Source organism: Schistosoma mansoni, assembly GCF_000237925.1.
Source record: "Schistosoma mansoni, WGS project CABG00000000 data, supercontig 0013, strain Puerto Rico, whole genome shotgun sequence".
NCBI lineage: Eukaryota > Metazoa > Platyhelminthes > Trematoda > Strigeidida > Schistosomatidae > Schistosoma > Schistosoma mansoni.
In genome coordinates this window covers 3,233,493-3,247,037 of record NW_017386025.1, presented here as the reverse complement: position 1 = coordinate 3,247,037, position 13,545 = coordinate 3,233,493, and the positions used below count along the sequence as shown (strand labels likewise).

Here is a 13,545-nt window from a genome sequence, read left to right as displayed (position 1 = left end):
GCAATATCAAGACATAATGTAATTGGCATGTATTAAAATAACATTCATTATCTCTTTATGTCGGGTTGTAACGTCACCGACGCTTCTTCATATGACTTTATCTTCAACTTACAAATACTAGCCAATTTCAACTATTATGTTAAACATGTCGTTTCCTCTTCTTATTTCTTGTACAGTTTCAAACTAAACTTCATTGACTATGCTACGTAAAGCTTTTTATGATGATACTACTAATGTAAATATCAGCCACATGCAGTTGATGAGAAGCTTTGAAATAAAATGAATCCATGTTATTCTACAGATCTTGTTCTTCTTGCCTTATTTATAAATGTTATTGTTGAAATGACTAGTGTACAATATCAGTTTGAATGAAACTGTGAAAACAGTGATTGAATGCAAATATTGACAGTAAGGATGAACGAAGTAATAATGTAGTTACAGATCAAGTCAAATGTTTTGTGAAAGATGATTAGGTATATGAAGTCATATGAACTCAGTAAGAGGGAACAAAAAGGTTTGGTGAATATTAACCAAATCATTCACGTGTTTGAAAGATTAATAATAATAGTAATATTGACAGTAATAATGATGACAATAAGAATGAAAATCAGGCATATTTGAATAATAATGTTGATTGATGCAAATACAAAAGGGAAAGGTTGTACGTAAATCAGTAAAATTAGGTTATCCTACAGCTAAGATGACCATTGACATATTGAGTCTGAGGTTGCTCAAGGTAAGAGAAGGTGTCGAATATATTTCTTTTGTACTCATATCGCCAGTATTTTAATCAGAATAGAATTTGACGGGGTTTTGTTCTCTGAACTGGATGGTTTGGTCATGGAGTTTTCATCGTTCTTCTTAACGACATCATCAACATAAACTTCAGGTAGAAGTGAAGTGTTCGAATTTCTCCACATATGGCTCACAGCTTGTCCTGTAGACCTCGATGTTTATTGGTTCTTGTTGACCTTAAACTTGTCATTGTTTACTTCATTGTGGTTGTATCTCCCATTGGTTTTAGTTTTGGTCCTACGTTTGTCCATATTTTTCTGATTGGTTGACAAATTGGATCGATTTCAATTTGGTAGTTGACCTGAATGCCAAGCCTATAAAAACTCTCTGGTGTTTTTAGAATAACATCTATCCATGATCTCCACATTTTTCCAGTTGAATGTGCGTCCACAGTTGTCCACATACACTGATATAAGTGAGGATATGTCATGGGGTTTGACCGCTAATCGATGTTCATGCAGGCGAAAATGAAGAGAGCGTCTGCTTTGTCCGATATAGTGTTCTTCGCAGTTGGTACAATTTATTTTGTAGATGATGTTCGGTTTTTCTTCCTTTATCACTTCGTCCTTCGGTTTTCTTAAGATTGATTGTAGTGATTTTGTTGGTTTGTGCGCTACATCTATTCCGAAAGGCTTCAACAAAGTCGTTGCAGTTTCTGTTATGTCTTTTATATATGGTGGGATGATCCGTTTGTTGATTTCTGTACTTGACTTTGTTTCCGGTAATGCGTTTGGTTGGTATTTTCTGATGAAGGTGATTGGGTATCCGTTCTTTTGAAAGATGGTCTTCAGGTATTTCTCTTCATTTTTTCGTGTTGCAAATGTGTTGCCCTCTTTAACAAAGTTTGTATGCAATTGATTTTGTGAGCTTTTGGGTTGTTGCTACTGCAATTGAGAATGTGATTTGTGTAGGTCAGCTTCCGATATATTTGAGTCTCCAGTTTTCCTGTATCGGTACTGGTGATTAGTACATCCAAGAATGGTAGTTTATTGTTCGATTCTTGTTCCATTGTGAACTTGATGTCATCGAAGAAGTTGTTGATCAGATTGCAGGTATTTCCCAGCTCGTTCTTTTCGACAATGACGAATGTGTCGTTCACATAACAAATCCAAATTTTTGGTTTGATTACTGGTAAGATCGAGGCTTCCAGTTGGAATAGGTATTCATGCTACCATTCAGAGTTCTAGACCTTAGTAGAAAATTACTAATTCTATAAACAATTGGAAACGACTGATATTTCCTAGCACAGCAATTATTTTGAAATAATTGGACTGATACTAAGTTCTTTACTGTCTTAACTACACCTCTGCTTGGCTGTGCCAGAAGACGTTCATGAGCATATAAATGTATATTCCCGGAACTTTAACCTATTTAACTTGTCCCGCAAGAACAGTGGAATTAATAAGTTCAAAACGAGACGGCTAGCCTATGTATTTTATCTTTTGATCTCTGTGTTACCAAAAGACTCACGAAAAACGCTAGCTGTAGGTTTCAAGTGTTGAACGTTCTCCGGACTGTTCTGAGTAATCTCCGAATAAACATTTCACTAGTTGCATCGCATCTAAATTTTAGGTGTATGAATAGTGATTTCTTTTTGAGGGTTCGTATTTCCTTTATTTTGACTTTTGTGACCATACATTTATTTATAAACATCTCAGGCCATCCGTTTTCCGAAGAGTATGACAAAAGGCTATCAGCTCTTATTTAACCGTGTCAATAGAAAATATGACTCCCTATAATGGTTTTTTTTATCAAGTTTCTTTCGTACTTCAGAGATACAAAGCAAAGGAAATGTATATACTGCCCTATTCAATTAATTTTTCCGTTTGAGTTCCTTCTAATTAATCTATCGACTTTTTTTTAGTAGAATATTTAAAAGGACTATTTCTACCTTCGTGTTCCTCCACACTTGTGAGCTTAATAACAACTAGTTCTTTTGTACTATCTTTATAAAGATGGATGTATTATCTGTATTTCCACAGCAAATGTGAACTTTTGAATAAACTCTTAAGTAGGCCATTTTCTAGTTTTGCCAGAATAGCATTTTTATTTTCACAATATATGATCAAACATCATTCATATGTCCTAGTGGCTAGTAGTTACGTTTTTTTGAATCAGATAATTTTAGGAAGCAACAATACACCAAACTAACAGTCGTTCAACACAACCAATCAATAAATTCTGTGGGCTGTTACTAAATTTGACCGAATTCAGCTATAGTTTTACTTTTTCTTCAATTTAAATAAGTTCTGTAAATTAGTGATTGGTGCATAAATCGATAACTAACATTTTCCTCTCTGTGCCCAAATGTGTGTGGAATTTATTATTTCACCATCAGTATGCTGAATAATATGTATATATATATATATATACTAAATGCATCCTCATTTGTCTGTTTATCTTAACGATCTTGTACGTGTAAAAAAGAAATATGCTTTCATGTGTGTATAGTTTTTCCTGGTATCCTTTTATGACAAGAACAACTTAGATCATTAAATCACCACAAGTGCGACTAAACAGCTTTAGTAAAGGATTTTATCGAAAAGAATTTTTTTTTCGCTGAATTACCTTTATTCCTTATATCATGAGTTTGATGACATAACTTTATCGTAGCGTTCGAAACAGAAATCTAGTAGTGAACTTCAAGTGATATACTTTAAACATTATATTGATATAATTAAGCGTTTTTTTAATCAATACAATCGATAATTGAAAAAAAAATCATTCACCTTCTCATTACTTCCTATTTAAGCTCACTGATGATTATTATTCATAACAATTCTAATTAGCTAAATGTTATTTAATTTTCAATAATTTTGCGTAAAAGTAAGTAACTTAAAGAAAATCACATCCATAGTTAATAATTATTTAATTTGGAAAAGCTTTAGGTATTCTCCTAGAAAATAGCAGCGAAATCACAGATGTGTATTTCACTTTGCTTACTTAAATTAGGATAACTGGAAGCATTTACAACAGCTCTAGTGTATCCATTGAAATCGAACTAAAATATCTATTCCTTTAAACACTAGAATCATATACTGTTGTTTATTCGATTATGATATGGATCCACTGAAAAGTTTACTCTAAACGAGATTTCAAACTATAAGTAACAAGTCGAATATCATTTATGTAGTTACATTACGGTCCATAAAGTTAATCAGACTAGAAGTTAGGGTTTAGTAGTTTAAACTGAATTATCTAAACATAAGCAACCAGAAACTAATTTCGTCTAATTGTTTTAGATCCCTCACTTATTTCAGCTCACTCATATCGATTGAGTACGTGCTTGTCCAGTTGATATATATGACGTTATGAGACCGCCAATTGGAGAGCAGTGTTTTATCGATCGGATCAATAGTACAAAGACCGTATGAGCAGTCTTGAGTACCTATCAGTCCTGCTATCTGCCTAGCCCAGCCAGTTAATTCCAGGACAACAATAACAGCCTCTGAAATATGGATCATTATTCTCAAACATGCTGGGTTTATATACCAAACAAAGTGACCACATCGTACCAGAAAATAGAAAATAACATTTGTACGAGGTTTGGCCAAATGTGGCTGTGAATAGGGGGAACAGAAATTAATAGACTGCGGATAACTCAAGAATGGTAAATCGTATAGTAATAGTCTATGGGACAAAATAAAGCTCATAATAAAGGGAGCATGAATATGAATAGTTAAGTTACTTGGCATTTATACAATAGGAAATATACATATCACATTGGTCCATAAATAGTCCTCAAAGTTACCATTCATAATTCTCCACGGGATATAACAGGATGGTGGCTACCAGTGAAACCCAGGACACGCGTTCCGTCTTATCTGAGCCTCGTCAGCCAGATATATCTGAATTCCAGAGTTGTTATTCACTCCGAGACATGAAACCAGTGTTGTTCACCTCGAACGCCATCGCATTATTCAATTAGCTACTGAGCCCAGGTATTCACTAGCTTGTTTTATGAAGTGAAGTTTTAATTCATTTTTGTATTGGTTGTTTGAGATGCAGGTACATTCGGCTGACGAGTTCAAAATAGGACGAAACGCACGTCCACCGCTAGCCACTATCCATCTCTGCTTATGAAGCTTGTGACTTCAGACAGTATCGAGGCAATCCGCACAAGATGTACATATGTCAATATGAGACTGATCATTGCAGTCCCAAACATCAATGGGAAGACTCAAACAACCAACACAAAAATGAATTTGAATGCCAGAGCGTTTTTAATTAAGATACGGATACGCATTATTTAAAAATAAAACTTATATCTACCAACATGATCCTTATTCCTAACCCTGCCTTTTCATCAATTATATGAATACAAAAACATAGTTTCTCACTGGTGTGTTATAAGCAGAATTTGTTTTGCTAATAGTAATCCATATTTTCGACTCTAGATTTACATCTCTTAGTTAAGATCTGAATTTGAATTTATTAAAATTTAGACACAAAAAAATCCGTTCATCGAAGGAAGTCGACTCAAAAAGCGAATCGTTCACGTATATAATGTTTCAGATCATGAAACATTTCATCTGTCAATTGCAAGTAGAATCCAATTGATGTCTCACATTTAAGGCACTTACTAAAGCTGTTATAAGTTTACAAGTCTGTAAGATCATTCTTCTTTAAGAATTTTGAACACTGTTTACTAAGGCCTGAAACATATAACCCTATGTTTCTCTACAGTAAATATCATCTGCGCACTCATGTTTCTAACGTGTCTCGTCAAACACAAGCAGGCCTAGGGGTTGTAGTTCCTCGTTTCTGAGTAACGATAGCATTAATAGTCTCTAGTGTCAGTTACAATGTTAAGCCCATATAACTTACTCTAGCTTTTGAACTGAGCGTATGTGTTGTACACTTTTTATCCTATTAATCACATGTCTGTAACTTATTTTTATCTGGCTATAAATATTGATTAACGCCTGATTAAATAAAGTTGGCTCATACACCTTCTCCACCGCGGGTCGCTTCATACATCTCATTTCTTATCCATATCAGTGATTATACAAAATATATCTATTCAAAAACCCATTCTCGTATTTGACTTATTTAATTCCGTTATTCATCAACGCGATTTAAGCCGATGAAATATACTAGGATAGCCGATATAGCAATCAGTATGCAATCCAACTGGAGACAGATCCAGGGCCACAAAAAATCCTCAAAATAATAGTTTTTTCCTCACACCTTTGTCACATGGAAGTGGATTTGCCGAAAGTTGAATTTTCGGAACTACCCCCTGGGTGATTATTAGCTATATTTTCCTTGCATAATTATTGGGCGTTTGAGTTACTAAATTTTTAAGTTCTCCTATTTGTTAGCCTTCGTTGAACCCATAAAGGAATTTTTTATATCACGTCATTTCAGATGTATCATCAGTTACTAGTTCCCTATTCTCTTTTCGTGTCACTTACAACTGAGTTGTTTATACATCGTAAGTTTCTATTTTGTGTTACTGTGCAGTTCAGTGTTGAAGAGGTATTATTTTTTGAGTTTTGGGTCATGATTGAACATAGTGTAATAGGGAATCGATTTACTTGGTATATTCGTCTAACACTGGGCTGGAAGAAGCTCGATGACCAATAAGTTTATGGGTGTTGATTGTTGTTAGTTGATCACTGTCATATGGTAAGTAGGTCATCGGTTCTACAGGGGATATTGGGGAACTAATTAATGATCAGACTGGATAATGCGACTGCTCCAATAATAATTGGCCAAACAAAGGGGCCCTGGCACGACACAAGAACCTATTTTTCTTAATATTATAACAACATTTGAACCATATCGGAATGCATCTGAAATGCTTTAACTCAGATATAAACAATTAACTGTTTACTAAATATATTTGGTTCTTCTTAGCATGTTTATGGAGAAGTCATTTCAAGCAATGGTGTAATTGCGAGTTTCCAGCAAACTCTGTGGACAGTACTTCCCGTTTCCAGTGGTGCAATAAGGCAAAAATCTATGAGTAAGTTTTCCATCCATTTTCGGTATATATCTAATATCTTATCAATTATAAAGGTGTAGTTTTCTATGATGAGATTGATTATATAGTCTTGAAAATCATGGGTTGGAAAATATAAGCCCTTGCAAATGACATAATAACCTCTGAAAAATTCGACTACATTTCGAACTTAGTGGTGTAGTGGATAATGTATCGGCTTCAAAAAAGGTAGGTACTGGGTTCGAATTCAAGTATGAACATCACTGGGTCAGAGGCACGACCTTGTGGCGAGTCCCAAATTGAATGGAATGCGTGTTATGGTTTCGAAACATAAAACAAAACATAACCATGGGTAATGCCTAGGTATCTGTTTAAAATTCACATATTTCGAAAGACTGATAAAATGTAGTCAACAACAGGAAAGTAAATTGCTTTACAGAAAAAAATTATTAAAAATGTCACTTTATGTAACTGAAAGTTCCAGTTTATGTACGTATCGGATAAAGCTAATGATAATAGACCATTATTTACTAAATGACTTATAACCAATAATTCATAGATTCTACTATGATGGAGCTGTGTCATGTGTCATATCTACTAAAAAGTTAGGAGCCAGTGTATCCTATTATTTCATTATGTAAGGACCTAATCATTGTCTGTGATCAAACTAGTCATGGTTTCGTTTCAACGCAAGGAGCCTAGTGACATTTTTTCAGGGTTCATGATTGACTGCGGTTCAGGCTTTGAGAAGACTATAAACCATTTAAAAGCATTTTAGTAAAGAAAAAACCTATCTACATGGGATTTTATCAGCTGTTATTCATACTGGACGATTTCAATACTTACTAAACTTCTATCAGAAATTCGCATAGACGGTTTAACTAGTAGCCTACATATTTCTGATCTTTTACAATACAGTGAATTGCCTATAAATTAGATATCATATCGCCTTGTAAGAAATTGCAATTATTATGCATTACTGTGCAAATATTGTAGTTTAAGAAAGTGGAACAAAAGATACCTAAACTCGATTATCTTTCTAACAAAATAAATAAAGAAAGGGGTATTTTGATAACTTTTGAAATAAATGAAAATTAATTAAATATTTGTCTTACCGATCAATTTTTGTAATGTTTACGTTGTACCTATTAAACAGATATGGTATTGGGTGGTGATGTTGTTCGCCTCTTTCATGGTGATGAATCTTTGACAGCAGCGTGTGCTACTGAGTCAGAGGAATTTTCATCGTCGGTCGCAATGACAGTGAATGGATCAGCTCCCGGAAGTCCTCCTAATAAAGTACAACGTCCAAGTATAGTAAATTCTGATCTATTGTCTGGGTAAGTAAAATAGAAACTCTTTGTCAATATTTCATAACTTTTAGTACTCTTTTTTTGGAAAACGAATAAAGACAAATTTAGCTAGCTAGGAAACGTTGTGTTATGGTTTCTATAGTCATACATTGGTTAGTGTGATCATTGAAAATCAATTATTATTGTAAAGATAAAGAATAATGGTTAATCTAACTTGTAAACACCTGCTTTTTCACGATCATGAGTGTCTAAGTTCAATTATCTGAAACGACCATTAGCAGTATGGTAATTTTAGCGATTTGCTTAGATTTATTTACATGATGCTTTGTTACGAAACAATTAATTGTTAAACTGGAATTAGGATTTGTCATAATCTATAGAATTTCACCGATGAAGACATAAAAAACATTTATCAAAGTAAGTTTTCTTTTATACAATACCGCTTACTGGTGATATACACACGTATTTGTAGCTATTCAACTCGCAGTCGTCTTGAAAAAAAGTAATCAAATATAATTTTCACATATAATAAACAAATAAGAGTTTTATTACCAGTGCAAAAAAAGTACTGGCGATAGTTTCCTTAAGAAAAATAACTCTGGTTCCCAGGGTTTATTAAAAAAGGTCTTAGGGAATTCTGAAGGACTAGAGTTTGACTGTCCATTCGGTAGTGTGAAAGATTTCATGGTTCCCTGTTGATGTCTTGCGTCCAAGTGATGTCAAGGAATTAAAGTATTCAATGTCTTGAGAGGACTCTTTACTGAGCATGTTCAGAAAACCTAGGGTGGATACTTCCTTTTATTCTTCCAATGTAATTTCCTTGAGGTGATGAGGACCTTACGAGTAAATTCTAACTAAATGAAAGAGTTACGCACAAAATCCGGAATCCTAAGAAAAAATTTTTGTTCATGAAGTGGTATTACTATTACAAAATGTATCCAGTTAATCAACATACCTTAATTCATGAGGTGTCTGCGGTGTTGTATGTTTTAACGTATATAATGTAAAAAGTGATTCTTGAAATAATAGCAGGAAGATTTTTTTACAAACATTTGTTGGTTCAAATGGCATCTCGTAGCTGTGCCTAAAGGCATAATAGCTGTGAACTATTGAAACTAGGACTGAGGACATTGAAAATAAAAACCATCATAGTTAAACAAAAGTTCAGTAAACGTACAAAATCGGAGGTAACTGTTAGAAATATAAGGAGTTGCAGTTACTGTCAGAAATGAATTGAATATTACCAATTTGTATAAATACAACGAACATACGGTACACTTTATGTTCAAAATGATTGAAAATGAAATTAGTTGTGAATATTGACAAGTAGTATAGCTTAATGTGAAAGAAATTATCCAATTAGGAGTCAAAGTAAAAGGCGCAGGTCGGATTAACAATGTGATCACACTGACTTCCAGATCTATTCATTTCGATAGGTATTTTCGGCTTGTTTTGTAATTACGGTTTGGAAATACCATAGGCTTTAATCGTCTGATTAAAATGGTACGAAGTAAAATCAATTCGTGTTATTGCGCTCAAACCGTTATTTTCGGTTTTATCAATTAAGAAAGGGGAGTAAGTACATCACAGTCTGCAAATCGTTTATCGAATCATTAAACTTTAGTCCACAAGGAAGCTTTAATATCAAAGTAACTACTGACTTGTAAGTTTTAGAAATATAAAGGAGATAATAACAACTGATCAAGAGGAATGATGAGTTGCGGAGGTGTTAGGACCATGGTAGATTAAAATAATGAATATGCCCTTTTGCACATCAAGTTCACCCTAGAACCAGTAGATTAATAAGATCTCCGAAGTGTGAACGTTTTGGTTCGTACTCCTTTTGGCCGTTGCCGTTGGTTTTGGGAGAAGATTCTGATGGGGCAGTGCAACCACAATTGAGATAGTGTTTTAAATTTGACCTATTGATTAATTTCCAGTCTCCTTTCGATAACCAAACAGGCTAGCAAGCAAAAGCGTAGATAGAGATATAGCTTGATGTAGCTTAAAATTTATGTTCAGAAAAATTAAACCAACGTTTAATAACGATCATGTGACTGGATTTCATTTTTTATATATTATATGTTCATTTTATGAACGGTATTTCTATTTGATATAAATATGTATTTTAAGGTGTTGAACTAGTCTGGACTGTCAGAAAAAATGACACCAAAAACAGCAGTTTAGTGCCCGTGCATGTACAGTCCTTGGACGAAAAAGTCATTCTTTTGGATATCTGGGTGGAAAATAACAGAATTTGCTCAGGCAACGGTTCGGATACTCATCTCTGTAAAGAATTCTTAACAACCTCAGCGTATTATGCCATTTATTGAAAAACTTAAATCACAGTGTTTTCTGTTTAAACGTTTTATAGCTAATGGTTACTGGATACATTCAAAAAGTTAGCAACTCAGCAAAGACCATAAATATATATCACCTAAAAACATTAGATTGTGTATGTGTGGTTTGTAGTAGATGTAGTATAGTGGTCTCTAGGACATTGAGTTTTATTTACTAGGTTATATATACAAATTTATCCATGCCTAATTTGGTTAATTAACTCATGAGTCATTGTTGCTAAGTTCCCCAAACATTTGTGTCCCAACACCTAAAACAAAAAATCTCGCAAATTATTACTGGTGGTCAGAAGTAAAGTTAGTTATGTATCGTAAATAATTTCATCTGTTTTGAGAATTTTCACCTTGTATAGTTGCTGGTGTTGAAAACTTCATGTCCACACTTTACAGTATAGTTCAAAATTACTTTCTAGTGTACTCTTACTTCATTGGTAGTCATTGTTTTTAACCAACCAATATTATTCCCCTATTTTAATATGTTTCCTGACAGTTCACGTCATGCAGTTATGTATGAAATCGGCGCTGTTTCAACAAGTGCTCGTTCATTATGGCGGATTGAACATACAAAAACTAAATGGAGTGCTGGTTTCTTTTCATGGGGCTCTGAAATTCGTCTACGTCATGTAACTACTGGTCGTTATTTGGGTGTATTGCCTAGTGAAGCCAATGGAAATGGACACTGTGATGTCGTCACTTTGTCAGCACATGAAGCTACAAATGCAGCTTCAATCTTTTTGATAAGACCTACTAAAGTATGTTTTTTGTTTTGAGTAGTACATTCAGTTTCTTTCTTTATATAAAAATCTGTGTTGAGTTAATTTACTATCTATTTGAAGCAATACTAGTATGCGCGCTAACTAGTTATACAAATTATTAATTCATGAAAATATTTATATGAATAATATCCATAACAAAATTAAAAAAAAACTTTCCAACTTCGTAGTAATTATTGGTGGTTAGCAGCTTCACTAGCTATTGTCTTCAAACAATTAACAAGTGATATGATACAATATACCATAATTTCTTATGTTAGTAAACCCTTGAATATATTATTGTAGTTTTTCGAGACACTTATCTTGTATTACATGTCTGAAGGTGATTGACAACCAATCTTCATATTAACCGACAAGGACTAGAAAAATAAACAGACTAAGAACTAAAACATGAATATTTATGATACGTAGGCTTTAAAAATGTGGAATTAGAGATTAAGAAGTGAGCTAGTTGTGGACCAATTACAGCTGTCATCGCCTTTGTTTTCCTCAATATAACAAATTTTTGTGCATACAGCTATCAATTTGATGGAATCAGAATATTAGTAAATTATACCAGATTATATTTTAGACTAAAAATCCATTGTCTTCTTACATCTTCATAAAAAGTGAATGATTATTTATTGGGACTCTAAATTTGTTTTTTGCAGGATGATAAGAAACGTTCAGAAGAACATGAAACTGAAGGTATGGGTGAACCAGACCTTAGATTAGGTGAAACATTAGCTTACCTTCAGCATGCGGCATCCGGTCGATGGTTATCATATGAGGCATACGAAACTCGGAAACGTGGTGTTGGTCGTGTGGAAGAGAAAAAAGCTGTCCTATTAATTGAAGGTCATATGGATGATTTGTTTAGTTTAGTAAGAGCACAAGATGAAGAAATTAGATCAGCATCAGCAATACGTCGATGTACATCTGTATTTAATAACTTTATACATGCATTAAATTATATATCATCACCACAAAATATAACTTTACCTTCACAACAAAGTCAATGTAATTTAAGCAATGGACATTTACTAGGTGAAGTAACTCAATGTTTAGAGGATTTGATTGAATTTTTCGCTCAACCGCATCCACATGAAGAACACGAAATTCAACAATCTAAATTGACTGCTTTAAGAAATCGTCAAAATTTGTTTCAGGTAAATAATTGTGTTTTTTGTCATTATCATAAAGTCACTTAACTGTATAAAGTGAGATATGTAACATGAATGATTGATAATAAGTTTTCATGATAATTGAATTAACTTAAACTAACAGAAATCTCTGATTATTGAAATGATACAATGTTGATTTCTTATATCACACAGAAAATATAAATGATAATGTATTAATATCACTTTATGTATTAACCTGTCAAAAGTAAATAATGTGAACACAAATATAATACTTGTTACACTACTTAGTAATTGTAAATAATATATTGTATTTATTCTAATTATCAAAGTTTCCTAAGATGGTTCATCGACTTTGATCTGGTGAAATTACAATAAACCTACCAAACATATCAAATACTAGTGACTTTTGACCGCTGCTTCAAATTATATCAAAAAATGGATGGAAAGCTCCTGGAGTAGCAATTATTATTTGCAATCCGTAGCTGATTGCTATCAGATAGAGATCGTTGGTTTGATATGTCTTGTGTTCGACACCGAACTGTGAAAACAAATAAATTTCATAGTTTCACATGATTTTGGCTTTATTTTTACTTCTTATCATTTGTTTAATCCAGAATGAAGGTATGATTGGGCATGTATTGAGTACTATAGAAAGATTCACTGGAACATTCCAAACGCGTCGAGAATTTTCACAAGCTGTTGGTGAAGATAAAGCTGATCAGTTTAATGAATTGGGCAATTATCTATACTTACTACTAGCTGCACTTATTCGTGGCAATCGTGAAAATTGTGCACAGTTCGCTACACCTACACGATTGGATTGGCTTTTCAATAGGCTGGAATTACAACAGGGCTTCGCTGAAGGTGTATTGGATGCTTTACATTGTGTTCTAACTGACAGTGACGAAGCTTTGTATTTGATAACAGAGCGTCACATACGCACACTGATTGGGTTATTAGATAAACAAGGTCGTGATCCAAGGGTCAGTAATGTATTTCTTGAAGTCTCTTTTAAATAATCTAACGTTTGAATTGACTTTTGATTCAATTTATTTATGTACACGATTGGTATTTTTATATAGACTTACTTGGTTTGATTGGAATGTTATTACATTGGCAATAATAAAAAAATACTTTATTTTCAAAAAACAAAGAAGACGATACAATGTATGTTATGGGAATACAGTTAACTTATATGCAATATTCTAAGATAAGGTTATTCATTTTCCATGAAAG

The 13,545-nt window shown here is 33.4% G+C and overlaps 1 protein-coding gene across 1 annotated transcript in view; it reads left to right on the top strand.

Moving 5' to 3' along the window:
* The window catches only part of Smp_163570 (ryanodine receptor related), a gene marked incomplete at its 5' end in the record, with an annotated part of 163,645 nt that overhangs the window by 5,403 nt on the left and 144,697 nt on the right, over window positions 1-13,545 (top strand). The window contains 5 exons of the mRNA XM_018790926.1: window positions 6,658-6,766; window positions 7,899-7,971; window positions 10,903-11,164; window positions 11,836-12,333; window positions 12,924-13,292. Of these exons, the coding sequence (XP_018645937.1) occupies window positions 6,658-6,766; window positions 7,899-7,971; window positions 10,903-11,164; window positions 11,836-12,333; window positions 12,924-13,292 (1,311 nt within the window). The remainder of the gene's footprint in view (window positions 1-6,657; window positions 6,767-7,898; window positions 7,972-10,902; window positions 11,165-11,835; window positions 12,334-12,923; window positions 13,293-13,545) is intronic.